Raw genomic sequence first — 25849 nt, forward strand, 5'->3', positions numbered from 1 at the left:
ACTTTATTGGCCGAGCTGTCTCCTCAGTCTAGAATTTATTTTTAAGGTAGAACTGACATTGGGTTTGTTGATGGAATGTTCCCTTGGGTGCTGGCAGGGAGGGAGGAAGGAGTCAAAAAACTGTGACACAGTGAATGCATTCCAGAGGAAATAGAGGAACCAAATTACTATTAACAAGACAGAGAGAGGGGTGTGGTGACACAGGTGTGCAATTCCAGTGCTCAAGGGCCCACTTAATCTCAAATTAAGTGCCAGCATAAACTATACAGAAAGGGTGGGGTCAGTCTAGGCAACATAGCGAAACCCATTCCCAAACTAAATGGATGCAACGGAGAGAATGGTGGGAAAAGTTTGCTTGAGGACATGGGAGCTTGTTTTCAGGTAAGTTCAATAAAAGCAACCTATCAGATATGCACGCAGAACTATAACTGAGCAACCCAGGCAAGTATTCTATCAGCTGACCTACATTCCTGCCTCGGGGTTTCTTTGTTAGAAATGGAGAAATGAACAGGTAGGCTGTGCCACATAATGGAAGTTAGAAGAATGCCAGGGTGGCTGAGAACATGGATCACTTTCCTAGAACATCCCAGGAAGGGGCTGGCGGTGTGGCTCAGTGAGAGCACCTGACTAGTGTCCTTGATGGTATCTGATACAATCTAGAGTCATCTGAGATGATAGGACAATTAAGAAAATGTCTCCATAAGACTGGCCTATACAGGGGGTGGGGGTGAGGGTGGGGGAGAAGGGGGAAGCTGGAGAGATGGCTCAGTGGTTACAAGCACTAACAGCTACTCCAGAGGTCTGAGTTCAATCCCCAGCAGCCACATGGTGGCTCACAACCATCTTTAATGGGGTCCGATGCCCTCTTCTGTTGTGTTTAAAGACAGTAACAGTGTATATTAAAAAAGTAAGTAAATCTTTAAAAAAAGAAGGACTGGCCTATAGGTAAGCCTATGGGACACTTTCTTCATTAGTGGTCGCCTGGGAGGGCCTAGCACATTGAAAACAGTGCCACCCCTGAGGCAGGTGGCCCGAGATGGACGTTCAAGCCAATACGCAGCATTCCTCCATGAATTCTGCCTGAGTTTCTGCCTTGAGTTCCTTCCCCGATTTCCCACTATGATGGACTATGTGTGACCAAAGAGTTGTAAGAAGAAATATTTACATCCCTAAGTTGCTTTTGGTTGGTAGTTTTTTTACTCACAACAACAGAAACCCTAAGACAGAAATTGGTACCAGGAATGGGGTATTTGTGTGACAGACCTGATTGGGTTTTGGAAGGGTTGTAGAACTCTGGGATTTTGGGCTAGGAAAGCCATTGAGAGGTTCAGAGCTTAATGAACCACTGTGGGAACCTAAAAGATAATGCTGGGAGCAATGCAAATGAGGGTGGCCTGGCTTGTGAAATTTCAGAGGGAGCTTTGACTGTCCCTTAAAGACTCTTCTAAGACCTTGAAGAATCAGTCACTCTGATCAGCTGTAATCAACAAGGAACCATTAAATGAAACCTTTGCTTTGCTTGGACAATTGATACTGAGCAGCCAGGGCTGAAGAATCAGCTGGCATTAAGATGAGACCAGCATCATTGAGGTGAAATCTCCCGAGAGTGTTTCCCCAGGGTTATCACACAGAAGCTGTGGTCCAAGAGGAGCCCAGGCTCTCATGTTGGCAGCCAAACTTGGAAATGTGTAAACATCTCTCCGTGTACTGGTTTGGAGCACATGAAGGAGCTGTGAAGAGTACCTGAGATTCGGCACCACGAGAGGTCAAAAGAAGTCAACAGTGAATGCAGCCCCAGTTGAAGTAGAAGCTCCAGGATTGAAGGGGTCATTGGCATAGTGTGAGAGGATCAGTGTTCCTGAAGAAGAGCTCAGGAAAGGCTACTGCTGAGAATGCAGCCCAGCCCCAGCCATCACAGAGGTGCCAGTACCATGGGATGACCAGCCAGGATGTCAGCGGGTGTGCTGTGGAGCTAGTATGAGCCCACCAGGCAAGCTGAATAGGCTGTGAATGGCAGGGCTAGAGAGGTTCAAGGCTCATGGAGTCCAGAAGATCCTGAGCAAGTCCCAGAAGGCCAGCACGGAGCCTAGCACTGTGGGACATCTGTTTCGCTCTGCTTTGACTCAACAGTGCCCCGGATGTTCTTGTTTGAAAGAAGTACGTAGCTTATTATTTTATTTTATTTTACAGGAGCCCACAAATTGTGAGACTTTGGAATTTTAGAGAGGCTTTGAAGTCTGTAAGAGACTTTGGATATTTTAAAGAGACAACTTTTAAAGTATTTGAATTTCTAAACACTAGAGGACTTTTAAAGTTACTTATGCTGTATATTTTGATGCCATTATTGAGAGCTTGAGGATGAAAACAGAAAGATTATAGCTGAATAGGGATGCATTTGGTGTGTCAAATTGACACAACAGTTGCATGTCAACTGTCTTTTGTTGGTGTTGTCAACTTAACACAAGCTAAAGTTCTCTGAGAAGAGGGAACCACAATTGAGAAAACCCATCAGTAAGCTGGAGTTGAAAGCAAGGCTGTGTAGCATTTTCTTAGTGAGGGAGGATGTGGGAGGGGCGCAATGATGACTGCCCTGGGCAGTCCTGGGTGTACGACAAATAGGCTGATCAAACCATGGGGAGCAAGCCAGTAAGCAGAGTTCCTCCATGGGCTCTGCTTCAGTTCCTGCCTTGAGTTCTTCCCTGACTCGGTGATGGAGCATGGCCAGAAAGTTGTCGGATGAAATAAACCCTTTCCTCTCCAGGTTGCTTAAAGTCCTAGCATTTTATCACAGCCATTGAAAATCGTAAAAAAAAAAAAAAAAAAAAAGCCGGGCGTGGTGGCGCACGCCTTTAATCCCAGCACTCGGGAGGCAGAGGCAGGCGGATTTCTGAGTTCGAGGCCAGCCTGGTCTACAAAGTGAGCTCCAGGACAGCCAGGGCTATAAAGAGAAACCCTGTCTCGAAAAACCAAAAAAAAAAAAAAAAAAAAAGAAAATCGTACAAAGACACCCAGAATCCTCAAGTGAGTGACCAAGGACATCAAAAGGGAAAACACAGAGCTGGGTATGGCACATAGATTAATTCCAGCACTGGAGGAAAGGGGGCAGAGGCAAATGCCCTGTCTCAGGCCAGCCAGTTCTACATGGCGAGACCTTGGGGGACTAAGCTGAAAACTGACCTTGCTGCAGACAATCACAGTGAACGTGACTAGGGCTGCTTGGGTCCCTTGGAAGGACTGAATGGTCCCTCTCAAAGGCCATGAAAGACAGGAGGATGGGAAGTGCAGGCAGCTAGGTCTTACCAGTATTTCTGTTGCTTTCATGAGACATAACTGGGGGACCCAGCTGGAAAGGAGTGGTAGGGTCAAGCTGGCTTATTTCAAATGGATTGATGACAAGACTTTTGCACATTTGGGAGTCACCAGTTCTACCAGATGGGCACAGGTGGTCCAGACAGTAATGGCCATGCAAGCTTTCGAGGGACCAACTGGATCTTCTGGGTAAAGAGGAAGCAAGGCCAGGGAGGGGGGATCAGGAAGCAAAAGGGCTGGTGAGAGTCCTGTGCAGATGCCATTGGATGAAGGAAGTGACATCAGCCTGAGCCCCGCCCCCCTGCCCCAGCCCTGTTCCTCCCCAGGCCTTGTGTTTTCCCTTTGGTCAGTTTGTCTCTCTCTCCTTTATTCCCTGTTCAGCTTTTAAAATGCTCGGGTCAGACAGATCAATACTGGAACATATTCAGTCCCTTTGGGACTTCACCTCCTCTCGGAGGAGAGCTTTAAGAAGAAGAGACACGGGGATAAGAAATGGCTCAGTGGCTAAGAGCGCTGGTTGCTCTTCCAGAGTCCCTGACAATCTGGAATCCCAGTGCCCACTTTTCTGACCTTCATGGGAACTAGGCATGGTATGCTTGTTAAGCACATACATATATACATACATGCATACATACATACATACATGCAGACACAAAGGCCATACACATCACAGAATAGAGAGACCAAACTACCCGCTGCTTGCTTTTGGGAAGACAGGAAGACAGTTCTACAGCAAGGGCCTGGCCTGCAGTGAGTGTACACTTGTCTGGCATGTGTGAGGTCCTGGGTTTGATTCCCAGCACATACACAATCCTCTTTTAACCCCTCCTACCTGTAATAGAGCCTGAATTCCAGCTTACACATCAGTTCACTTAGCATTTACACCAACATTGGGTCTAACTCTGCTGAACAGATGGGGAGACTGAGGCCCAGAATGGCTGAGTAACCTTTCCGGGGTCACCATACCTAGTATGAGGGTTAACCTTCATTGCCAACTTGACTGGATTTTATTTTTGTAATTTTTTTAAAATTATTTGTTTGTTTTTGTTTATTTATTTGTATTTTCAAGGCAAGGTTTCTCTGTGTAACAGAGTCCTTGCCTATCATGGACTCACTTCATAGACCAGGGTAGCTTCAAACTTAGAGACATAGGCCTGCCTCTGCCACCCAAGTTCTGAGACTAAAGGTGTACAACATGCCTGGCTCTAATTTTTTTTATTATTATTATTCTCTCAAATATTACATCCTGACCACAATTTCCCCTCCTTCCCCTCTCCCCCAGATCCACCCCCCTCATTTCCTCAGAGAAAAACAGTCCTCCCAGGGATATCAACCAGACACCATGTAACAAGCTACAATAAGACCAGGTACATACCAGCACATTAAGGCTGGATAAAGCAACCCAGTAGAAGAAGAAGGGTCCCACAACTAGATTTTAAATCACTATGATACGCCCCTCTGGGCGTGTCTGTGAGGGAACATCTAGATTGGTTAGTTGAGATGGGAAGACTAGACCCTCCCTGGGTGTGGTTGCACCATCCCATGAGCTGGGGCTCCCATCTGAACTCAAAGGAGAAAGTGTGCTGAGCATCAGCATCCATCTCTCTCTGTTTCCTGACTGGGATGCAGTGTGAGCAGCCGCCTCACGCTCCTGCTACCATCACCACCATGATGGGCTGTGAGGTACATCCTTTTCTAAGCTCCTCTGTCAGGAATGTTATCACAGCAAAGACTAACAAGTACAGCTCTCTGCTGAGATGACCCAGCTTGTGAACAGCAGGGTCATAATTTGAACCCAGATCTCTACAGAGCACCAAGTCCAACCATCCTATCTATATCTCCTGGCTACTTAGTTTTTCTTAGCTTAACACACAACTTGCCTCCATCAGACTGGACTATGGACATGTCTGTGGGGCATTTTCTTGGTTGATGATTGACATGGGAGGGCCCAGCCCACTGTTGGTTGGTAGGTCTGGACAAGCAGGCCCGTATTTATAAAAAAGCAAACTGGGGCAGAGGAAGTGGGACTGGAGAGATGGCTCAGCAGTTAAGAGCACTGGTTGCTCTTCCAGAGAACCTGAGTTCAATTCCCAGCAGCCACATAGTGATACACAACTGTTTGTAACTCAAGTTTCAAGGAATTCAATATCTTCTTCTGGCCCCCTTTGGGCAGAAGCGGGGCATGTAGCCAAAACACCAATACAGAAAAAAATCAAAAAATCAAAAATAAAAATAAAGAAAAGGCAAACAAGCCAGTAAGCAGTGTTCCTGTGGCTTTGCTTCCGCTCTTGCTTCCAAGTGCGTGTGTGCCTTGAGTCCCTGTCTTAGCTTCCCCCTAGGGTGGACCGTAACTTCGAAGACAAAGAAAACCTAGCTGCTTTTCAGTCACGGTGTTTATTACCACGGCAACAGAAAGCAAACTAGAATAGACAAGGATAGCCCAGTCATTTCCCCAGATCAGAACACACTGCCAGATCCCTACATCAGACACATGCCAAGCCCCCAGTTTGGAGACCAACCTAACCAGGCAACAGAAATGCAGGCCTCATTGTAGGAGGTCAGAAACTAAAAGTGTATACTGGCCCACATGCCTATCTTCTGGGGAGGTGGAGGCAGAGGGACTGGGGGGGGGGGCACCCTCAGCCCTTCCCAGCTATACAGGGAGTTCAGTGCATATATCAAAAGAGACGTCAGAATCGGGGTGAGGGGGATAGAAAGAGCTGCGGAGATAGCTCAGTCTGTAAAGCATGGGGAGCCAAGCTTAGTTCTCAGAAGCCATTTAAAAAACAGGGGGTGTTGGTGCACAGTTGTAATCCTGGCATTGGGGAAATGGAGGAGGCGGAGCCCAGGGACTACCCATCAGCTAGTCTGGAGAGCTCAAGCCCAGTAAAGAGCATGTCTCAAGGAAGCGGGGTGGGCGATCCCTGAGGGATGGCGCCTGAGGTTGTCCTCTGCCTTCTGCACATACATGTCAGAGTACCCACAGCTTGTATGTCTCATACAAGCTCATGTGCACAGACAGAACAGGAGAAAAGTGACCCAGTGATAAAGGGCACAGTCGTCCTCAGCAGGCGACAGGCTGTCACACCAACAGGGCAGGAGCAGAGTGGAACCTCCCTGTCCTGACCACAGAGTCAGCGGAAGCTGGGGAGAATGTTCTAGAATTTTTTCCGGATCGGGGTTGGGGGATGAGGGGGGAGTTGCTAATTTTGGAGACAGAATTCATCAGTTTCAGGGTTGACATTTGACTTCCTCAAAGCAAAGCCACCAAGAACTCTCACTTCTGTGTCTTCAGGGCCATGGGGACTGACTGCTTCCTTAGGGGAGGGGAGAGGAAGACCTGGAAGGGTAGGGATGAAGTGGGCACTCCACAGTGCCTGGGCAGGGCAACCCCCAGCTGGACTCCCCCCCCCCCACCTCCTGGAGGGTGGGTATGCGGGTTATCAGCTGAGGGTGGCAAACGCACCAGATCCATCTTCCACCCTCTCTCCTCCCACCTCCCTGTTTCTCACAGTCTCACATAGCTCCTGCTGGCCTCAAATTCCCTGGACACTTTCCAAGTGCTGGACACAGGTGTGCACCACCATGTCCAGTTTCATGCGGTGTGAGGGATAGAACCCACGGCCTCAGACGTGCAGGCAGGCCAAGCAACCAACCATCAAGCCACACGCCCAGCTCAGAACGCGCTTATCTTAACTAAAGTACACTTCTGGCAGGATGGCTCAGTGGGGAAAGGGGATTGCAGCCAAATCTTGATGCCATGAGTTTGATCCCCAGAGTCTACATGATGGAAGGAGAGAACTGACTCCCCAAAGCTGTCCTTAGACCTCTAGGCACACCCACACACACGTGCACCTAATAAATAAAGACATAATTATAAAAATGTATGAAGCACTGCTCCAACAGTAACACATGCTATGGCTTGGTTAAGTGTCCCTCACGGGCCCTAGATTGAAGGTTTGAATCCCAGCCTATACAATATCGTTTCTTTGTTTATTTGTTTTCATACTGGAGTTTGAAACAATGGCCCTGTACATACTGGCTCTGTGCCACATAGCTTTTCTTAACTCTTTGCAAATCTTGACTTTTTTCAGACAGCATCTCATATAGCCCAGGCTAGCCTTGAACTCATCAAGTGGTAAGAAAAAGAGGCAAGATCTTTCAGTAAGTAATGAAGTCATGAGAGCGCTGCCCTTGTGCATGGCATAGGCACCCTTACAAGAGAGGCGGGTCCTTCTATCTCTTCAGACACAGAATAGATACATCTCTACTTCCCAGTGATTGGGGAACACCAGATATAGAATGGGCCCCCACTAGACACCCTATCTCATGTCTCTGTGATCTTAGACTTACTCAGCCACTAGAACTGTGAAAGGCAACCTTCTGTGACTTATAAATCAATCCATCTTGAGCCTTTTGTCATAGTAGCTGGAATGAAGTTTACAGGGCAAAGTACAGGAGACTGCTCCTGTGCCTTCGCTACCCAGCTAAAGAAAGATCAGTAAAAAATAATTCTTTTTTTATATTTATTTATTTTTGTATGTGTGCGTGTGCTAAAAAATGTAGCTATGAAGGCCAGAGGACAACTTAGGGAAGGTGATTCTCTACTTCCACCGTGTGAATTTCCAGAACAGAACTCAGGCGGTCAGGCTTGGTAACAAGTATCTTCCCACTGAACCATCTCCCTAGCCCAACAAAAAGAGTTCTTCTTTCTTTTTGAGACAGGATCTCACTATCACACCTGTCTGCCATGCCTTTAAAAGATGTATGTGTTTTATTTTTTGTGTATGTGTGATCATTTGCATGTATGTATGTGAGGCCAGATGAGGACATTGTACTCCTTGGAACTGTAGTTACAGACGGTTGTGAGCCGCCATGTGGGTGCTGGGAACCAAACCCAGGTCCTCTGGAAGAGTAGCCAGCGCTCTTAACTGTGGAGCTACCATCTTTGCAGTCCCCCGATTAAAAGAATTCTGAGAAGCGGAAACCTTGTGCTGGAAAGATGGTCCAGTGGGTAAGAGTGCTTGCCTGGCAAGCGTGAGGCCTTACGTTCCAGTCTCCTGCACCCATAACAAAAGAGGGAAAAGCTGGGTAACAGCGGGGTGCACACCAGCAGCTCCAGTGCAGGGGACAGAGTCAGGAAGAAGAGAGAGGACAAGGAGTCAAGAGGAGAGATGAGGCTTGCTCAGCAGCCAGCCAAACTGGAACAGGTATGTTCCAGATTCAGTGAGAAAAGCCTTAGGTAATATATCAGAAAGTAACAGGGCAAGAGACATCTGAGGTCTCTTGCCACTCCACATATGAATGCACGCATGCGCGTGCACACGCGCGCGCGCGCGCACACACACACACACACACACAGGCTGAAGCATTATGGCCCAAGTCCTTAAAATATAAAGATGTAAATTGTAGCTGTGCATGGTAGCGCATACCTGTAACTCCCGCACTTAAGAGGCCGAGGCAGAGCCGGGCGTGGTGGCGCACGCCTTTAATCCCAGCACTTGGGAGGCAGAGGCAGGCAGATTTCTGAGTTCGAGGCCAGCCTGGTCTACAAAGTGAGTTCCAGGACAGCCAGGGCTATACAGAGAAACCCTGTCTCGAAAAACCAAAAAAAAAAAAAAAAAAAAAAAGAGGCCGAGGCAGGAGGCTCCAGTTTGACGCCAGCCTGAGGTATGCAGTGAGACCCTGTCTTAAGCAGCAAGAAATGGATAAACTGTCTTTTGACATACACACGAAGATCCCACAGCCACAAGGAACATGTGTCCGCAGAGGGCACAGGACAGAATGACGTCATATCACCAACTGGATAAACTAGAGCAGCCGCTGACTTTTTACCAAGCTCCTGCCTTGTGCCAGGCATTGATTAAATGACTTTACGTCTGTCTGGCGAGTGGACTCATCAGTCCTGGAAGGTTCTATAACCACAACAGGGAAGGCCCCAGCACTTGAGAATTACAGGCAGGAGATCAAGAGTTCACAGCCATCCTAGGCTATATAGTGAGTTTGAGGCCAGCCTCGGCTACACTAACAGACCCTTTCTCACAAACAAGCAAAGAAACAAGGGGGGCTGGCAGGATGGCTCAGCAGGTAAAGGTGTTGGCTAGGCAGCCTGATGACTTGAGTCTGATGACAAGAGTTGGCCTCTGACCTCCAGACATGAACACCTTCCACACCAGTGGTTCTCAACCTTCCTAACGCTACGACCCTCTAATATAGCCCCTCATGTGGTGGAGACCCCCAGCTATAACATTATTTTCATTGCTACTTCATAATTGTAATTTTGCCACCACTATGAATCATCCTGTAAACATCTGATATTTCTGATGGTCTCAGGTGACCCCTGTGAAAGGGCCATTCGACCCCCAGGGGTCACAACCCATAGGTTGGAACCACTACTCCACACAAACGTTTCACTCTCACAAAAGTAATAAATCGTGTTCTCGGGGTTTTTTTGTTGTTTTTTTGTTTGTTTGTTTTTAAGTGTCTGTCAGGTACAGTGGCGCACGCCTTTAATCCCAGCACTTAGGAGGCAGAGGCAGGCAGATCTCTGTGAACGAGGCCAACCTGGTCTATGTATCGAGTTCCAGGCTAGCCAGTGTGACTGAGATCTAGTCTAAAAGAGAGACTGGGGTCGAGGAGTAGAGGAAAGGAGGGAAGGAAGGAAGGAAGGGAGAAGAAGGGAGAAAGAACGCGCATGTGTACGTACGTGCGTGCGTGTGCGTGTTGAGTATAAGACCTGGTTCTGCCCTTCTCCTGGGCTCCTCAGCTTCACTTTATTCAATGCTAGTTTTTCCATCTATAAAACAGAGCTACCTGTTTCTGCCATACCTACCTGGGAGGTATGAAAATGCTTCCTGCACTGGCGAGCATTTACACAAACAAACTGTCCTGCGCAGCCACGCCCTTGTGAGGATGGATACTGTTGTCTGCTCCTCACATGTCAGCACTCAGCTTGCTCTCTGCATAGTCAAGGCAGGCTCCATCATCTGTCCCCAATAGCATCTGTACTTCACCCCCAAGTTCAGCCAGCATTCAATGGCTTCCCTGAAGGCAGACATCTGATGTCATCAAATATTCACTAGTGGCATCAGGTGGTGAATCCGCTGTCCCCACTCACTTGTATCCTCATTCAGAGAGATAACAAGACCTGGGAAAATTGGTTCCCAGAGCTGTCAACTAAAACAGATGAGGCTCTGCTCTTCAGGCCAATCAAGGACCTAAAGGGTTATGGGGAGAATTAGTCCAGGCTTTGGGGTATCATGTCACAATAACCACCAGGTAAAAATATTTTCTATTACAGGTGTAGCTGGGCATGGTGGCACATGCCCAGAATCCCAAGCCCTCGGGAGGCCAAAGAAGGAGGGTTAGGAGTTCCAAGTCAGTCTCTACTATAAAGTGATAATCAATCTGAATTTAGGGGGGGGGGGGAAGACAGAGGGCATAGCTCAGCACTTGCCCAGAATCCCCCGGGGAGGGGCTGGGGGCGTGGCTCAGTGGTAGAGTCCCTGCCTAGAATCCCCCAGTGAGGGGCTGGGGGCGTGGCTCTGTGGTAGAGCCCCTGCCTAGAATCCCCCAGGGAGGGGCTGGGGGCGTGGCTCAGTGGTAGAGTCCCTGCCTAGAATCCCCCAGTGAGGGGCTGGGGGCGTGGCTCTGTGGTAGAGCCCCTGCCTAGAATCCCCCAGGGAGGGGCTGGGGGCGTGGCTCAGTGGTAGAGCCCCTGCCTAGAATCCCTCAGTGAGGGGCTGGGGGCGTGGCTCTGTGGTAGAGCTCCTGCCTAGAATCCCCCAGGGAGGAACTTGGAACAAGTTCAAACTACATTTGCATTGCACTTGAAGGATTCTGAGTTCCATCTCTAGCATTGCAAAAAAGTAAATCAAAATCAATAAAATGATTTCCAACAATGGCCTACTGTTTTTCGTTTTATTTGAAGCTGGGCGTGGTTGATTTTTGCCTTGTTTTGTTTAAGACAAGGTCTTGCTATATAGCTCTGGCTGTCCAAGAACTTGCTGAATAGACCAGAGTGGCTTTGAACTCACAGAGAGCCACCTGCTCTGTCCCCCTAGTGCTGGGATTAAAGGTGTGCACCACCATACCCAGTTATCTTATAAAAATCTTAGAAGCAATCTGTGCTGGTTGGTATTCTGTCCACTTGACAACAAGCTAATGTCATCAGAGAAGAGGGAGCCTCATTTGAGAAGATGCCTCTTATAAGATCAGGCTGTAGGCAAGCCTGTTGAGCATTTTCTTCATTAGTAATTGATGTGGAAGGGCACAGCCCATTATGGGTGGAGCCATCCTGGGGCTGGTGGTCTTGGGTTCTATAAGGAAGCAGGCTGGGCAAACAGTGAGGAGCAAGCCAGTAAGCAGCACCCCTCTGTGGCCTCTGCATCAGCTCCTGCCTCCAGGTTCCTGCTCCATTTGAGTTCCTGTCCTGATTTCCATTGATAATGAACAGTAATATGGACGTGTAAGCTAAATAAATTCTTTCTTCCCAAGTTGCTTTGGTCATAGTGTCCCATCACATCAAGAATAACCCTTAGATACAATCCAAGTACCATTCTTCAGAACATAGGCAGAAGTACCCGCCTCTATGCCCGACAAGTTGAGTCCCCATGGGACCCACATGGTTACTAACTCTTGCAAGTTGTTCTCCCCAGCCTACATACACATATATGTATATGTGTGCAAACATTCATAGATATACAAATGTAACTAATTTTTGTTAACAGTCATTCAGGGAGTGAGGTGAACTTTAACCTAGCTTTTCTCATTCAACAAAGACCACCACAGAGTTCAAACTCTCAAGGCTAGTAATGATAGGTTCTGTCAGGAATGCATCTGGAATAATGGATTGGGGGGGGGGGGGGTCAACCCTAAAGCTCTAGGCCACCGTAGAGAGGCTTCATACCAAAGATGGGAGTAGGAAGGGTCAGAGCAGAAAGCAACCCAGGCCTCCTGTGGGAACGGGAAGCAGGCGCCAAGTGCCCGGGATTGGAAAGGTTCTCTTAGCGACACAACCCAGGGTCTGTGTTCCTCACAAAGAATCGGGGACAATGGCTTCTGGGCTGGGCACTGGGCTGTTCAATGATTAATGAGAATCAAATATCACTTTTGTTTAGACTCCAAGCTAAAAGGGGAGAGAGGCCATCAATACACCGCCTCTGCTTACAGTTCCCAAGAGCGTCTCCAGTCCCTACAGGCTGAGCGCCATCACTGGCATTTAAGGCCTTCCTGGCCTGGCTACAACTGACCAGCCAGCTATTTCCTGATCTCTAATCTCCATGCCCAGCCTCACCCAGTGGGCTCTGCCCATTCCCCTGCTAATGAGCAATACCTTTCACTGCTCTAGAAAAACCAACTCCACCCAGCCTTCCAGAGACAGCCAGGGCTTTAAATTTTATTACTGTGTGCATGTGCACCTGTGTGTGTGTGTAATGCATGTGTGAAGGCCATGTTGGATGCTGATGCTGGTCCTCAGGAACTGTCCAGTTTGCTTGTGTATGTGTGCACGTGTGCTTGTGGTATACACATGTGTGCTCACCCACGTGAATGCATTCAAAGGCCAGCACTTGATCGACATCAGGACATAGTCCTTATTCACTTTCCACTTTTAGTCTTTTTTAAAAGCAGGGTCTCACTATGTAGTCCTGCCTGGTCTTGAACTCACAGACTTCCACCTGCCTCCACCTCCTCAGGGCTGGAATTAAAAACATGCAAGACCATACCTATCTCTACATTCTTTTTGGAAACGTGATTTCCCACTGTATCCGGTGCTCACTGATTGCGAAGACTGGCTAGCCAGCCAGCTTCTGGGGTCTGCCTCAAGCCCTCGGGTTACAGACATATGCCACCACGCCTAGCCTTCAGGCGACTGGTGGGGACCCAAGCCTGGATGCTCTCATTCATGCGCCTAGCACTTTAACCATCTCCTGCTTCCCACTTATGATCTCACACTGGCCTGGAACTCCCTGGTTCAGCTGGGCTAGCCAGGAAGCCCCAAGGATCTGCCTGTCCCCACCTCACCACTGCTTGGAATACAACTGTTCACCCTCCGCCCACCCCCACCCCCATTTCTTTCTCACACAGCATCTGAACTCTGTATTGAGTCTCTATGGCCCTCTGTACCTACTGCTTCAGAGCCTGCACAGAAGCTGCCCACCGCCTGGCCTGCTGGTCCCAGGGAGCAGGAGACCTTGGGCTCTATTTCTTAGTGCTCTTCCTTCACTCTGGCACTTGGTACAACAATGACAGGAAATAAATAAATACCATGGGCTACTGGAAGGATTGGAGGGAGGAGAAGCACCAGAAGTAATGTGACTCTAAGGCAGGGATAAGCTGGATGGTAAGAAGGCTCAGGTCCAGGTGCCTGCCGTCAAGCCTAAAGATCTGAGTTCGATCCCTGGAGCCTACACAATAGGTTAGACAGATGATCAAGAACCAACTCCTGTAAATTGTCCTCCAACTGCCACACATGAACCATGGTATATGTATGTATGCATACATGCATAAATGGGAATTTATTTTTTTAAGAATTTAAAGGCAGAAGTCCCTGACCCTATCAGGTTGAATGGAACTTGAATGAAAGCAGGTGGGGGCTCAGGGCCATCTGGAGTAGCAGCCACAGGACCCTCAACTAAAGCTCACACAGGTGACTCTTGTGTGTGGCTATGACACCTGCAGGAAAGGAGCAACCAACCAGGTTTCCCACCAAGCCACTTCTTCAGCTAGAGAGGACAACGTGCAGGAGTCGGCTCTCTCCTTCCACCACGTGGGTCCCAGGGACCAATCGCAGGCTGTCAGGCTTTGCAACAAGTCTCTCTACCCACTTCATCAGTCCTAAGTCTTCACCACCACCATTATTTGTGTATGTGTGTGTGTCATGTAGAGTCCAGGGGACAACTTCATGGAGTTGGCTATGTGTGTGCATATGTGTGTGTGTGTGCATGTGTGTCCCATGTAGAGGTCAGGGGACAACCTCATGGAGTTGGTTCTCTCCTTGCGCCTTGGCAGGGGTTGTGGGGATTGAACTCAGGTTGTCAGACTTGCACAGAGAGTGCTTCACCAGCTGAGCCATCTAATCAACCCTCTCTCCCCCTTCTTTTTGTGGGTGTCTACGTGTGGGCACGTACGTGTGCACGCAGGCTCAAGTGAGCACATTCGTGGGGAGGGGGCAGATGTTCCTCAGGTGCCCTCCACGTTGTTCGACACAGGACTTTTCACTCAGCCTGGGACTTGCAAATGAAACTACCCTGGCAGACCGACCCCAGCAGGATACACCTATCTCTACCTCCCCAGAGCTGGGAGTGCAAGTGTGGCTGCCACACCCGGGGCTGTTTTCTGTTTTCACAGGGCTGGGGGATTAATCTGTGGTTCCCATACTTGCACCTTACAGAGTGACTTTCCTCTCTAGCCCTCAAGAGGGCTTTTTTTGGGCGGGGGGGGGGTGTTTCTAAGTTGTCTGCAATGCAAACGCAGGGGATGGGGGCAGGGTCTAGCCTCTTGGCACTGTCCCACCATAGACAAGCTTTGTCTTCACAGAAAGACAAGGATTCAGGAGATACCTCACCCAGACCTCACTCCTCACAGCGGGGGCAGGAGGAGGGTGTGTTGAAACTCCAAGACTTTTGGAAAAGGGCCTGGGGGGGATAGGGGGGGAAATCACACCTGTCACTCAGCTTTGATCCAGAATCTAGATACAGCGCCAAAGGTTATGTATGCGGGGACCAAAATGGACTTGTCTTCTCTAGGGTATGCTTGCACCCTAAAAAACGCACCCTCTATAGAAAATTAACCTCAACCCTTCTCTGTAAGCTACAGGTTCCCAAGGCGCCTACAGTCACGCACAGATTTCAAATCTATTTCTTTCCCCGGGACTCTCAAAAGCATAGCCCACCATTGAGGGGAACAGCAAAAATGGAGAAAGCTGGTCTAAAGTCAGCCAGAGTGGTAGCGATCCCTCTGGGAAAAACTGCAGTGCCCTCCAGAGACACTCCCTCCCTCCATCTCGGACCTCCCAAAGGACATCCTGATTCCCGTTGAGATTCGCTCCTTGGTCTGGATCAATGAGCAACAATCTTGGCATCTCCCGCAGTATTTGGAGTGGGGGCGGGGCTGCTCTGGAGGCAGATCACAGACCCCTCCATTCTAAAGGGACCAAAATATTAGATACTTTAACGGGCCAAGAAAGGAGTCGCTGCTCCCCAAGCCCACCAAGTCTGAGGCTTACAAGTGACCAATCTAGGAACGAACATGGACCCTCTGAGAGCCCGCGCGCTGGGCTCGGATGCGGGAAGGGGGTGGGGGGTCCTCGTTCCCGCCCCCTCACTTTGGCCAAAACCAGGGTTTCTCCTCACTAGCCCTCCCAGGGACACCTGTACCTCTCAGCCCACAAACCTTCCAAGTAGAACCCCAGCACTGTGCTAGCAGAGGGCTCCGAAGGGATAGCAGAAGCCCCCTTCCTGCAGCGCTGCCCTCCCTCCTCCGCCTCACAGGTTGACTAATTTAGGAAAGGGAGCCCGGCCCAGGGCAGCCCAGGCAGCTGGCGCGGCGGGAAACCGGGAGCCCCAGCCCCGCGGGCCAGCCGCCTCCAGATCCTTGGCCGGGTTCTCCCTTTCTCCCAGCGCTCTGCGGAGCGGGGCCAACAGGCAGGAAGAATCAACAATCCAGAAAACTTTCAATGGATCACGCTGCAGACTAGGGGGGAGGGGGAGAGATGGGATGCGAGCCGGGTGGGGGCGGGGAGATAGCGCTTCCAAAGCTCTCACTTACCATCTTGTTCACATCCATGGCCGAAGCGATAGGGTGTCCGCCCCACACCCCGGGAGATACCGGGTACCCCCCAGTGAAGGCTGGCGGCGGCTACTGCAGCCCCGGGGGTGCCATGCTGCTTGCTGGCAACAGCGGGCGACGGGGACCCTGGTGGTGGCCGGCGGCACCGCGGCTGGACGGAGCACGGCGGGGGCGGGGCGGGGAGGGGAGGGGATCGAAGAGGAGAGGACGGGAGGGGAAGCGCGCCGGCGGGGGAGGCGCGGTTCCTCGGTGGAGCTGGAGAATGTGCTGTTGAGGGGAGGGCCCGGGAAACCCGGAGATCCGCCGCAAGAGGTGAGGACACCCAGCGATGGGTTCCGGGACCCTGAGGTCCCTGGAAGCTCAGAGAGGAGGGTGTGATTTGAATAACAAAAGGTCTCTTTCGGCAGCTGTCCAGGCGGATGGGACAGGATCACTGGAGAGCCAGGAGCTGGAGACCGCCAGGAAGTGTGTGTGTGTGTGTGTGTGTGTGTGTGTGTGTGTGTGTGTGTGTGTTTGTGTGTGTGCGCGCGCGCACCCGTGTGTGTGTGTGTGCATGCATGCGCGCGCGTGTTTCCGTGGAGGGCTCGGTGGGACTCAGGAAGTGCGCGGGGGAGGTGGCAGAGGGGCGGGAGAGATGCCCCTTCAAACACCAGCATGCACATTCCAAAGAGGGCAGGGGTCCACCCCCTTGTCCCTTCCCCACATGGCTTCCCCCCGCCCCCCCCCATGTGGACAATGAGGTAATTGAGAGGCTGTGGTTGGCCTCCTGAGGCTAATCCCCAGGGGCCTTCCAATACGAGGCTGGGGGCTCTAAACAGATGGGCGAATGGGAATGGATGGTACCAGATATCCCTCCCCTCCAACGTTCTAGGGACAGGCCCCTGCTCACAAATGGCCCAAAGCTTGCCCTTTTCCGGAGAAGAGATAGAATGGACTGACTTCTACATTGGGTGTCTATCCCCTCTCAGAACCTCTACCGTCAGGGCCCAGTCCCGCTGCCCATCCTTTAGAGAATCCCTCGGCCGGCTCCCTGCTCGGCAAGGCACAGCTGGTGCCTAGAACAGGCTTCCCAGCAGAGGCTCCTTTAGTGGAAGGTTTCCCAGGAGACAAAAGCTTGCCATCTTATCCCTCCCAAATCAGAAGCAGCGCGGTTTGGCGTGCAATTAAGACACCGGGGACCTGACAGTCCACTTAGGCCAACTCTTCAATTATACAGGAAGGAAACAGGGCCAGAGGAGAGTGAATTGACCCCTGATAGTGAACCTCAATGCGGACAGTGCCACACAAATCCCAAATGGCTTCCAGAGATGCCCCACGGTTGGAGCATACTGCTTTAAAAACCTTTGTTTTATGTGTATGGTGCAGAGAGAGGGAGGTAAGATGGAGGCCAGAGGGCACATGTCCTTTTCAATCCCTCTCCAGCATTTCTTCCTTTTAGTCTCTGTGAACATTAACACAAGGTGTCATAAAACAAGTGTGGTGATCAGAGGGCAATTTCAGGAGTCGGATCAGATCCCTCCTTCCATCGTGTAGGGTCTTGGATAACAGACTGTCCTGGAAATTGATCTGTAGACCAGGCTGGCCTTGAACTCACAGAGACCAGGAGACTAGCCTGCCTCTGCCTCAGGAGACCAGCCTGCCTCTGCCTCCCAAGGGCTTGGATTAAAGGCATGCACCACCACTGCCTGGCTCTGACTTTTTTTTTGTTGTTTTTTTTGTTTTTTGTTTGTTTGTTTTTTTTCGAGACAAGGTTTCTCTGTGTAGCCCTGGCTGTCCTGGAACTCACTCAGTAGACCAGGCTGGCCTGGAACTCAGAAATCCGTCTGTCTCTGTCTCCCAAGTGCTGGGATTAAAGGCGTGCGCCACCACGCCCGGTCTGACTTTTTTTTTTGAGTCCGGGTCTCTTACTCATTTAGTTAGTCTGGTAGGACAGAGAGTTCCAGGAATACATCTACCTTCACTTCCCCAATATAAGGGTCACAGACATTATGCTGAGCTCTTCCCAGAGGTTCTGGGATTCTGAATTCAAATGCTCTTGTTTCCATGGCAAGTCATCTCCCTGAACCACCACCAACTCCTTCAATGGCTTAATTACGTTATATATGTGTTTTGCCTGCATGCCATGTGCATGTTTGATGCATGTAGGGGTCAGAAGATGACACAGGATTCCCTTGAATTGGGGATGAACCACAGATGGTCATGAATCACAGTGTGGGTTCCAGGAACTGAACCCAGGTCCTCTGTAAGAACAGCCAGTACTCTTAGCTCTGAGCCATCTGCCTAACCCTTGGCTTCTTTCTTTTCTCTCTCTCTCTCTCTCTTTCTTTTTTTTTTTAAAGATTTATTTATTTATTATATGTAAGTACACTGTAGCTGTCTTCAGACACTCCAGAAGAGGGAGTCAGATCTCGTTACGGATGGTTGTGAGCCACCATGTGGTTGCTGGGATTTGAACTCTGGACCTTCGGAAGAGCAGTCGGCGCTCTTAACCACTGAGCCATCTCACCAGCCCTCTCTCTCTCTCTCTCTCTCTCTCTCTCTTTCTTCCTTCCTCTTTCTTTCTTTCTTTCTTTCTTTCTTTCTTCCTTTCTTTCTTTCTCTCTCTCTCCTTTCCTTCCTTCTTTCCTTCTTTCTTTCTGTTCTTTCTTCCTTCCTTTCTTTTTTCTTTTTTTAGATGGTTACACTATTTAACCCTAGCTAGCCTGTAAATCTCTATAACTAGGTAAACTAAGTGGGTCTCAAACCCATAGAGATCTGCTTGCCTCTACCTCCTTAGAGCTGGGACCAAAGACCTCCAATAGCCCTGACAGGCTCTCCTGTTTGGAACCAGTGCTGGCCTCAAGCAGACTGTGTATCTGAGGACAAGCTCGACAAGACTTTCAAAGGAAGAAGGGATAGGGTCCACCCAATACCAAGAAGCAAACCCTGGGTCTCTTTGTACCTACTGGAAGGAGCCTGCTGGGCAGGTGAGCATCTCCCCCTCCTCTGGAATCAGAGTTCTTATCAATGAAGTTGGGACTGTTTTTCCCCTGCAAGCCTTCTGGTGGGTGGGGGCAAGCATGCAATCAGTGTGATCTAAAAGAGGAAGTTATGTAGGGAGCTAGGTGTGGTGGCTCCTGGCCAAAAGCCTAGCACCCGGGCACTAAGGCAGGAGAACCAGGGTTTCCAGAGTAGCCGAGGCTGCACGGCCAGGAGCTACCAAGCAAGACACTGCTCAAGGATGGAAGTTTGTGATCCACTAAGCCTGGAAATGGTTGACAGATCAAGGATTCCCAACAGCTGCTTTTATATTTGAGTGTGGGCTTTTGTTGTTGTTTTCCAACAAGGTCTCATATGCTCTGTAGCAGTTCTGTTCTCCGTCTTTTACAAATGCTGTCTTGTGTTTGTCTGTTTCAAAGAGACCGGGCTGGCCTCAAAATCACCTTGATCCTCCTGCCTCTGCCTCCAGAGTGCTGAGATCTAAGGTGTGTGATTTTGTGTCCAGCTGTAAATTCCCAGAGTTTGGGTGATGCTTTTTAATTTTTTATTTATTTTTGAGACAGGCACCACATTTCCCTGGCTGACCTAAAACTTGGCCTGGAACTGCCCCTTAAGTGATAGGATTAAAGGTAGGCACCACCACACCTAGCTGAGGGGTGTTCACTCTCCTTTCCCCCCCCCCTCACTCTATATAGCCCAGGTTGGCCTTGAACTCACAGCAATCTCAATCCCCTACCAAAGCCTGCAGATCGCTGGAAAGATAAGAGTCTGCATCAATACCTAGCTAAAAAGGCACTGGAGATTTGAACTTAAGTCTTCATGCTTGAGGAACAAACACTTAACCTACCAGCAATACAAAGTTTCAAACCTGGGACAAATGGCTGAGGTGCCTACTTAAGATACCAAAGGGCACACTGGCCACCAGGTTCTCCCTGCATCCCTTAGTCCCAACCCCTGGATGGCACCACCACCCCACCTGAACCCTCCAGCCAGGGGCTGTGCTGCCCTTGCTCCAGATGCCCTTCCCTTTAGAATCCAACCATTTGGTTACCTGCCCTCTTGGTCTTCTCTCTTTGAGCCTCCTAGTTACTGTGCCTGGCTCCCCTCCCTCCCCTGCCCTCCTGTCCCTACCTTCCCCTCCCCTCCCCTCCTATGGCTGAGGGACATGACCAACTGGACTCTCCCAATTGATCTCTGTAAGGTGTCCCTGCCTCTGGCTATGCTCTCCCTTGTATCTACAATAAACTTTCTCCGCCACCACACCTAAAAGTCATGTCCTTTCCTTTCTATTTTTTTCATTCAAAACTTTTGATTGTGACCTAATAACATAAATTTCCAGTTTCTGGGCTCCAGAGCCATGAGAAGATGAGGGGGCAAGGTACTGTTTCTATTTTTATTACATTTACGAAAGAGAGAGGGTGTGCGTGTGTGTGCGCGCGTGTGCCTGTGCATGTGCTTTTGCGTGTGTGCGTGCGTATGTGTGTGTGTATTTGCAGAAATCCATTCTTTCCACCATGTGGGATCCAGGAGATCTGAACTTAGGTCACTGGGTTTGGTGGCAAGCACCCTTACCCACTGAGCCCTGTCATTGGCCCCGGAATTCTGATGTTTTAACTACTGAGCTTGTGGTCAGCTTTGTTGTAGCGATTACTGGAAATGCACATGTTCAAAGGCCAGCAAGCACTGAAGCTTGCCTCAACTGCCCTCGGGCTGGGCCGCTTTCCAGTTACCTCACCCTGAAGCTGTGACAAAAGAGGACCAGCTAGCCAGGGGCAAGAATGCACCTTGCTCCATTTACAGGGGCAAGGCCTGTGCAGAAGTGCCTCAGAAAACAGCCTCTGGGAGCTGCTGAGATGGCTACCTAAAGATCTAAGTTCGATCCCTGGGACCCACATGATAAAAGGAGTCAACTGATTCCTGGAAGCTGCCCTCTGACCTCCACACAAGGACAGTGGCATATGTGGGACATGTGTGGGCCCCACCAATAAATGAATAAGCACATAAATAAGTAAATAAATAAATGGAGTAAAAATTGCAAAACAAAAACACCCTCTCAACTGATCTACATATTTGCCTGTAGTCTCTTCCTCTCATTATTCTTGCAGTAATTTAATTATAATTTCTCATCAGCCAACCTCAAATAAAAAACAGATCCCCCCCCCCTTTTTTTTAAAAATCAAGACCTTTAATGCTTTGGCCTCCCCTCCCACCCTTGTAGTCTACCTTCTCCCAGTCTCTCACCCCTCCCACTTTACCATACTTCTCATCTTTGGCAATTTAAGTGAGACCCTACCTCAAAGTAAAAACCAAAAAATAAACCTAAACAAACAAACAAAATATAAAGAGGGCTGGGGGTATGACTCAGCAGTAGAGCCCCTGCCTAGAATCCCCCAGTGAGGGGCTGGGGGTGTGACTCAGTGGTAGAGCCCCTGCCTAGACTCCCCCAGGGAGGGGCTGGGGGCGTGGCTCAGTGGTAGAGCGCCTGCCTAGAATCCCCCAGGGAGGGGCTGGGGGCGTGGCTCAGTGGGAGAGCCCCTGCCTAGAATCCCCCAGGGAAGGGCTGGGGGCGTGGCTCAGTGGTAGAGCCCCTGCCTAGACTCCCCCAGGGAGGGGTTGGGGGCGTGGCTCAGTGGTAGAGCCCCTGCCTAGAATCCCCCAGTGAAGGGCTGGGGGCGTGGCTCAGTGGTAGAGCCCCTGCCTAGAATCCCCCAGGGAGGGGCTGGGGGCGTGGCTTAGTGACTGCTCTCCTAGCAGGTGTGAAAGCCTCAGTACCACACATAAAAGAAAGTTTTATGGAAAAGGGAGAAAGCTGCCATTCTTTGACAAGTATATAGACCTGTGGATGTGTCCTGGTGGAGGCTGACACCTACTGGTGACCAGAGTTGTGCAGCCTGGCCCTACACATTCCACACCACAGGCCTTGGGTGCCAGGCCAGGGTAGGGCCTTGATACAGAGCATTGCATTGTAAAGGTGATAGATTTTAGTAATTCCCAGTGATAAGCTTAGTAATCAAACAATGCTTGTCAAAGGGCTTGTAGCCTTTGTTGTTACGCTATTGTTTTTAAGAATAAGTCTCTCTCTACAGGGCTGCAGTGTTTACAAAATACCTTTTGGTCTATTGTCTCATTCAATCCTGCCAGCATCAGGGAGGCTGGGGCAGAATGCACTGTTATGACTATGAAGATACCTGCTGATAATGTAATAAGGAGCAGTGACCATGGAACCTGGGGATAAGCAGGGATAGGCCAGAGGTCCTTGGATTTGTTTTGTTTTGTTTTTTTGTATTTTTTTTCAACTGTTTATTTGTGGTTGTGAACCTCCTCCATGTGGGTGTTGAGAATCAAACCCAGGTCCTCTGGAAGAGCCGGCGGTACTCTTAACCACAGAGCCACCATCTCTCTAGCTCCTGACCTGCCTCAAGGGTGCTGGGGTCCCCGGTGTGCACTGCCACACCCACCTTAAGTTTCTTCAACTTTGTATACTATGCTTTAATATCTGCAGTGAAGAGATGGGACTAGGTTCTGGCTCTGTGGGTAGCATCCTTACTTAGCACGCAGCTCTGAGCTCCATTCCAGTGTCACATCAACCCAGCATGGCAGAACACAGCCCTCAGGAGGCAGAGGCAGGGGGATTAGAAATTCAAGCTCATCTTTGGCTACCTTAGCGAGTTGAAGTCTAGCCTGGACTATATGAGACACATTTCAAAACATCCAACGTGGGTTGGAGAGATGGCCCATCAGATAAAGGCTTGTGCCTGGAGAGGCTTTGGCAAGCTGAGTTCGAACCCTGGAGCCCATGTGAAGGCAAAACAGAGAGAACAGACTCCATAGCGTTGTCCTCTAGCCTTCGTGTGTGTGTGTGCCACAGCATATATGTGCACACACAAGAATAATTAAATAAATAGAAACATTAGGAAAGATGGAAGAGACGGTGATAGGAAGGAAGGGGTAACAGAAGAGCAGAGAGACAGCTCAGCGGTTAAGGGCATTCACCACTGCTGTGTCAGAGGGCCGGGGTTTGGAGTGTGTAGCATCCACAACAGCTGGCTCACAAATACCACTAACTCCAGCTCCAAGGGATTTGTGCCTCCTTCTGGCCTCTGTGAACACCTGCACACTCTGCACACACATGCACAGCACAGACACAAATAAAATCATATAATAATTCTTTGTTTGTTAAGACAAGATTTCTCTGTGTAGCCCTGGGCTGTCCCGCTTCAAACTCAGAGATAAGCCCGTCTCTCCTTTCTGGGTGCTGGAACTACAGGCACCTGCTACCACACCCAGCTATAACATAAATCTTTTTTTTTTCTTCTGAGATGGAGTTTCTCTGTGTAGCCCTGGCTGTCCTGGCACTCACATTGTAGACGGGGCTGGTTTGGAACTCAGAAATCCACCTGCCTCTGCCTCCCAAGTGCTGGGATTAAAGGCGTGCGCCACCACTGCTTGGCAACATAAAAGAGCTGAACCTGATGGCATACAGATCTCTGTAAGTTTGAGGCCAGCCTAGTCTACAAAGTGGGTTCTAAGACAGCCAGAGCTACACAGAGAAACCCTGTCTAAAAAAAATAGAAAGAAAAGCAAAAAAGAAGAAAAAGAAAAAGAAAAGGAAAGGAAAGGAAAGAAAGAGAGAGAGAAAGAATAAGAAAAAGAACCCTATGCATTGGCTAAGCATCTCTCCGGTGTGTCTATCAGGTGCCTCTAGAGACAGATCTGGAGGGCTCTGACCTAATCAGAGGATTAGTTATTTAATGTATTCATAATATGCCATTATAGAAGGTGGTCAAAGGTAGGGTGGGGCCCAGTTGGAGGAAAATCACTGGGTATGACTTTTTTTTTTTTTTTTGAAACAGTATTTCATGTCCCTTAGGCTATGTACCTGATCCCTTTACCTCCACCTCCTGCGTGCTGCTGGCATTACAGGCTCCTCCCACTGTGCCCAGTTTGTGTAGTGCCAAGGACGGAACTCTGAGCCTTGTGTATACCAGGCAAGCACTCCACTGACTTACATCCCCAATCCCTTTCTTTCCCTTTTACTTTTGTTTCTTTCCTTTCTTCATTCTTATTTGTTTGTTTGTTTTTTGAGACAGGATTTCTCTGTGTAGCCCTGGCTGTCCTGGATCTAAGCTCTGTAGACCAGGCTGGCCTCACAGAGATCTGCCAGTCTGAGTGCTGGGATTAAAGGTGTGCCCCACCAGCACCTGGCCCTTTGTTTTTTCCTTTTTTAATCGTTGGAGACCCCAGCTCATGAAATATCAGTGCCTACATTCAGGGTGGGTCTTCCCTCACTAGTTAAATATCTCTGCAAACACCTCAGCCTTTCTATTTATTATATGATATTTATGTATTTATGTATTTATTTATTCAGAGACAGGGTCTCACTACGTAGCCCTGGCTGACCTGGAACTCAACATGTAGTCCAGACTGGCTTCAAAGTCAGAGATAAGCTTGCCTCTGCCTCCCATGTGCTGGGGAATTAGAGGCGTGCACCACCACAGCTGGCAGGCTTTATTCATTTGTGTTGTTTTGTGTGTGTGTGTGTGTGTGTGTGTGTGTGTATGCAGGGTATATCAGAGAGAGAAAGGGACAAGGGGAGAGAGAATGTGGGGTCAAAGGATAATTTTCTCCTTCAACAGCGTGTGTCCCAGGGATTGAACTCCGGTTGTCAGTCTTGGTGTCTGACACCTTTACCAGCCCAGCCATCTTGCTGGCCCAAGACTCAAGAGTCTAAATCCCAGCAAGTTGGCAATTGGTCAATACAGCAGGAAGAGGATGGAGCTAAGCCACTCTTGGGGCAGCTGGTCCCCTGGACTTCTGGGATTCGTACTCAGAATGACAAATTTAGCAATTAGAATGCCTACAGCTCTTCCCAGGCATGTCACCCTCTGTGTTCCTGAAAAAACAAACAGTAGTCAGTAGTTCTGGGCAGAGTCCTGAGCTGACCCCACAGCAGGTGCTGGGCCTCAGGTCCCCTGGTGACCTGCCACAGCAATCATCTGAGGGAAGGACAGCCCCATATGTGTTGTGTTTGCCTAATGGACCAAACAGAAGAGCCGACTGCAAACTCCACAAATCTCCCTCAAGGGCATCAGCGTGGCAGCACCCAAGTACTGACAAGGGCAGCTCACTAAAGGCCTAGTTCCAGGGCTGAGGATATAACTTGACTGATAGAGCTCGTGCCCAGCATGCGTGAGGCTCTGGCTCCATCCCTGGCACCACACAAACAGGGTATCATGGTATCTGCCTATAACCCAAGCATTCACAATGTGGAGGCAGGAAGATGAAGAATTTAAAGTCACGTCTTAGCTAGTGTGAGTTACAGATCGGCCTGGGCTATGTGAGACCCAGTGTCCACAAACAGGGGGTAAAGAGATGGCTCAGTCGGTCAAGTTCTTGCTACATAAATATGAAGACCTGTTTGATCTCTGGTACCCAGAGAGAAGGTCCACCAGTATTGTTGCACATGCTTGCAATCCAGGAGCTGAGCAGGGAGTACAGGAGGATCCTGGGGCTCAGGGGACCTACCCAGGAAGCTCCGAGTCCAGTGAGAGACCTTGCCTCAGAAAAAAACAAGGTGAAGGGCAGGAGACCATTCAGTGGGTAAAGTCACTTGCTGCCAAACCTGACTGCCTGAATTTGATCCCCAAGTCTCACATGGTGAAGGAAGAGAACACCCCTACAAAGGCACTGGAGCATGGGGTTAGGGTTGTATGCACGTAAACACACACACACACACACACACACACACACACACACACACACACAGCCCTGG

The 25849-nt window shown here is 49.6% G+C and overlaps 1 protein-coding gene and 1 long non-coding RNA gene across 4 annotated transcripts in view; one reads left to right on the top strand and one right to left on the bottom strand.

The window, feature by feature from the left end:
- The window catches only part of Hip1 (huntingtin interacting protein 1), a 141508-nt gene that overhangs the window by 66624 nt on the left and 49035 nt on the right, over nt 1–25849 (bottom strand). Inside the window, exon 1 of one of the 3 annotated variants that reach the window (XM_085837272.1) lies at nt 16078–16229. The exons of the other annotated variants lie outside the window; for them this stretch is intronic. Within the exon in view, the coding sequence (XP_085693398.1) occupies nt 16078–16095 (18 nt within the window). The 5' untranslated portion in view covers nt 16096–16229. Of the gene's footprint in view, nt 1–16077; nt 16230–25849 lie in introns of those variants that run through there. 3 annotated transcript variants of the gene reach the window in all.
- Nucleotides 16310–20147, top strand: LOC147005367 (uncharacterized). Its single transcript, XR_015046866.1, has 4 exons — nt 16310–16410; nt 18875–19064; nt 19641–19706; nt 19819–20147. It is a non-coding gene; the product is annotated as an uncharacterized LOC147005367 (long non-coding RNA).

Source organism: Mus caroli, unplaced genomic scaffold (genome assembly GCF_978045245.1).
Source record: "Mus caroli unplaced genomic scaffold, Mus_caroli_1 scaffold_4, whole genome shotgun sequence".
Taxonomy (NCBI): domain Eukaryota; kingdom Metazoa; phylum Chordata; class Mammalia; order Rodentia; family Muridae; genus Mus; species Mus caroli.